A 4,050-nucleotide genomic window follows, 5' to 3' on the forward strand; every position below is an offset into this window, starting at 1 on the left:
TCACCACTTTGGGAAATACGCTCATTTGCAGAGTTTTAGACACTACTTTCATGTCTGGATGTAAACAATTTAGCACAAAGTAAGGAAACGGTGTAAACCAGTGTCTGTCTGAGGACCTCAAAAGTTTTACCCATCAACACAGGCAATAACAAACTTTGTATATTAACACTACTGGTTAGTGGTTTCATTGTATTGTCTTTATGACAAGCTAACAGCTGCTAGCTGCAGCTTTATTTACCAAATTGGTGGCATCAACATTGTGAGACTCCCTGCAAGAGAACATATTTGCCAAAAGGTCAAATTTATTCCCCCCCCCTTTCCCCCAGTGAAAGTGTTGAAATCAAGAGTCATACAGCCATGATGTGATAAAATAAAAGTTTTAAATGTATCAATAAAAACACCAGGTTCAGTAAACATGTCTTACCAAATCAGGTGCAATACAATAACACCGTTAACAAAAGGATAAAACTCCTTAGGAAATCTACAAATGGCATTATGGACAGATCCACCACATTTGGACAACACACATCTGGGTACAAACATCTACAAAATGTACTACACAAGGTGACCCAGTATGTCTGGTGAGAAATGTTGCCATTTAGAAATAGACACTTGATAAAAATCAAAGAATTAGTAACATCAGAGACTGGATAGTGGCAAACTCCACCTACATTAACAGTCTATGGACTAGTCAGATTTATTTTGTTACACATGCTGTCCAGCTCTGCGCAGTGTCCATGTGCTTTAGTTCATTTTTTGTTAGACAAAGTGTTAAAAAAGTCATTTCCTTCTAAAGACGGGAAAGACATACCCTGCCATTACCAGTTCATAACTACCAAAGACATCATTATCTCATGTTTTTGAGTTGACCAGCCAACCATAAGCCATTAAAATGCTGGTTAAAATAGTGTCAAAAAAACAAATCAAAACAAAAAAGATACAGTACTAGTTAAAAAGAAAGTTAGGTGGGCAGTGGGAGTCAGTCCATGAGTTGTGGATTTAGTAGTCCGCAGGTTCTTCTCCCTCTTCGCTCAGCAAACAGGTGCGGATGAGAGCCTCTGTGACGCCGTATGGATCACAGTTTGCCGATGGGCGACGGTCCTCGAAGTAGCCCTTCTTCTCTTGGCCTACGCTACGAGGAATGCGGATGCTGGCGCCACGGTTGGCCACACCTGCAGAGAATTCGTTGATGTTTGAGGTTTCGTGATGGCCGGTGAGACGGCGGGCGTTATCAAGCCCCCCTTTGGGGTCGTAGGCGCGGATGTGATAGCTGTGCCTCTTTGCAAGCTTCTCTATGGACTCTTCAATGGCTCTGAAAAAGAGAGAGAAATTTGCATTAGAATTTCAAGTCGTTGGTGCAGAAGCCCTCAGTTGCAAAGCTATGGCACCATTGAGATACTCACTTTAATCCGCCATCTTCCCTCATCTCTTTCGTACTGAAATTTGTGTGGCAGCCAGCACCATTCCAGTTACCAGGGATTGGTTTGGGGTCAAATGAGGCGATAACACCGAAATCCTCACAGACACGGTGCAGGATGAAACGTGCCACCCACAGATGATCACCCATGTTGATGCCTTCACAAGGTCCAACCTGGAACTCCCACTGAACACACAAGAATACAAGTTATCTTTCACATGAATATGAAACGCAAACAAATCTTCAGAGTGCAGACATGGTTTAGTGTTTTATTACCTGAGCAGGCATCACTTCTGCATTTGTGCCACAAATCTGCACTCCAGCATACAGACAAGCTCTATAATGGGATTCCACTATGTCTCTGCCGTAGGCTTTGTCCGCTCCCACACCACAGTAGTATGGCCCTGCAAATAGAAATATGCAAATCTTTAAACATACTGACAAACACCGCTTCCTGGAAACATGTTTACACTAAAACATAACTCCGAACCAGGTGCTTACCTTGTGGTCCAGGGAACCCATTGGATGGCCAGCCGAAGGGGTGTCCATCTGTACCCAGAATGGTGTATTCCTGCTCCATCCCAAACCAGGGATGCTGCTCTGCCACCTTGTCCATGATCTTCTTACATGTAATTCGAAGGTTGGTTTCTGTAGAAACAAGACAGAGGTTCATATTAAAACAGCGATCAGTAGAGTCAGCCATCAAATCTATGCAAGTGTGACAAAAAAAAGGCCCATTAGTGCAAGATGAGCCAGTGAAACGACAACTCTTCTGACTTATCTGACTTCTTCTATATGTATGAGCTCCAGCTTTTAGTGTGCATACATGAGAATGAATGGGTGTATGCATATGCAAATGTGTGCATTCGTCAGTGCATGGGTTTGTGGTCACACCTGTGTGTGTGTGTGCGCGCCTCATCTTTCTGCGAAGAGGACGGATGTAACTCTTTGAATGTTTGCATTTCAGAGGATGGCCCATCACAAATCCTGTTCTAGCCACTACACTGTCCCACCTCACTGCCTCAGACCTACTACTACAGTTCTCAGGTTTTAGTTTCACTGCAGTTTAACCTGATAATCACAACTTGATATGTGACAGTCTGAGCTTGTCTTTACCTGCAGGTTTGCGGTTGTACTTGAGCACTTCACACAGGACCAGCTTGTTTGGGTCTTTACGGAATGGATCACGGAACATGGCTGAAGGTATCAGGTACATGTCGCTGTTGGAGCCCTCGGACTGGTAGGTACTGGAGCCATCGAAGTTCCACTCAGGCAGATCTACGACAGGAGGAGCGCAGATATATTACACTGAACTCATGCCACCATGTTTTGATCATTTAGAAAACACTAAGATTCACAAGCTTGTTTACCTTCGACGCATTTGGGCTCAAAATCCAGCGTCCTGGTTTTGCATCGGAGCCCTTCTCCGCTTCCATCAATCCAAATATACATAGCTTGGACTTTATCCCCCTGAGGGAGCTGCATATACTGCTGCTTGATAGCTTTACTCAGATTGGCGCTGGCGGATGTGGCCATCTTCTTTCCCACTATAACACACCTGAGGAAAAGAGAGGAGCAGGTATGAGACGCAGTGCGCTCTGGATCACATGGAGCCGAACCGGGCTGAATAAAAACGCATCACAATTGTCTCTTCATCCAGAAGGATGTCAGAGAAAACACATGTCCAGACGCCACTTGGGCAACAAAGAGAAAAGCATGACGAAGTCCCCATCACAATAAACACGCAACAAGACCCACACACACGTCAGTAAATACCCTCGTACGGATCACATCCTGGAGCAAATGCGTGCGCTATAGTTGTCGTGGTGACAAGAGTTTACTACGAGAGTGAAGTCATGTTGCATCATGGGTTTCCTCTTTCCAACGAGTCGCCCACAACACAACCAAAAGCCCCGTTTAAACAAAAGACTAACAAGAGCAAAGATCTCCAGTCCTCAAGCTGGAGTGATATAAATGATCATGTTCAATAAGAGTTGCCAACAAAAGTCTGTAAGAGATGGGAGACAAGAGTTAAACACACAACAACAGAGGATGGAAACACTCACCTGTATGAAAAAGGAAATTCAAATAAAAACTAGAGGACTGACAGGTCCAATGTCTTTTGGTGAGATATCTGTCTAGTGTCTCTCTCATCCTCCGGTACCAAGACTCTGGGTCCAGCCACATTTATAAGAACAGGAACAGGGACGTCGTGCGTTTGATTGGATGGAGGGCCGGCACTGTGTTTACTCCTGGATGATTGAAGGCGCACGCAGCCCGGTGATTGGACAGGCTGCAAACGGAGCCTGCCCTCTAGCAGTAGTAGGAGCTTTTTTTTTTTTTTTTTTTTTTTTACCATGCAAGATCCTCCACTGTTGCAATATAGCACGGTCCTTGCGAGCGTGTGTGTGTGCGTGTGCGCGTCTTTGTGTGGGCGCGCACCATCCGCATCCTCTCGGAAATCCATGATCTGATGAATTACAATGAAAGTGAGACAAAAGGTGAGAAGAACAGCCCTGAGAATCAGGCTGACCACTTGAAGGGCTTCACTGTGGGAGACGAAGTGAGCGGAGACAAAACAGGGGACAAAATGTTCGACATCCTGCTCCTCAGCACAAAAGCATCAGAAAAGG

The 4,050-nt window shown here is 44.9% G+C and overlaps 1 protein-coding gene across 1 annotated transcript; it reads right to left on the minus strand.

Annotated features, from left to right (window-relative positions):
* Positions 1-361: 361 nt before the first annotated feature.
* On the minus strand, positions 362-3,616 carry LOC113172340 (glutamine synthetase). Its single transcript, XM_026375271.2, has 7 exons — positions 3,484-3,616; positions 2,788-2,975; positions 2,534-2,695; positions 1,919-2,065; positions 1,694-1,821; positions 1,404-1,603; positions 362-1,312 (listed from the first exon to the last, which is right to left on the minus strand). Exons 2-7 carry the CDS (start codon positions 2,951-2,953, stop codon positions 1,000-1,002), a joined length of 1,116 nt encoding a protein of 371 aa, XP_026231056.1. The 5' UTR covers positions 2,954-2,975; positions 3,484-3,616; the 3' UTR covers positions 362-999.
* Positions 3,617-4,050: the final 434 nt, after the last annotated feature.

This window comes from Anabas testudineus, chromosome 17 (assembly GCF_900324465.2).
Source record: "Anabas testudineus chromosome 17, fAnaTes1.2, whole genome shotgun sequence".
NCBI classification, from domain to species: domain Eukaryota; kingdom Metazoa; phylum Chordata; class Actinopteri; order Anabantiformes; family Anabantidae; genus Anabas; species Anabas testudineus.

Excerpts from the sequence above, each read along its gene's own strand:
- LOC113172340 (XM_026375271.2), bottom strand. The coding sequence starts at position 2,953 with ATGGCCACATCCGCCAGCGCCAATCTGAGTAAAGCTATCAAGCAGCAG. Across the intron at positions 2,696-2,787 it reads TGAGCCCAAATGCGTCGAAG|ATCTGCCTGAGTGGAACTTC; the intron begins GTAAACAAGCTT and ends CTCCTGTCGTAG. Across the intron at positions 1,604-1,693 it reads CAGAAGTGATGCCTGCTCAG|TGGGAGTTCCAGGTTGGACC; the intron begins GTAATAAAACAC and ends TTGTGTGTTCAG.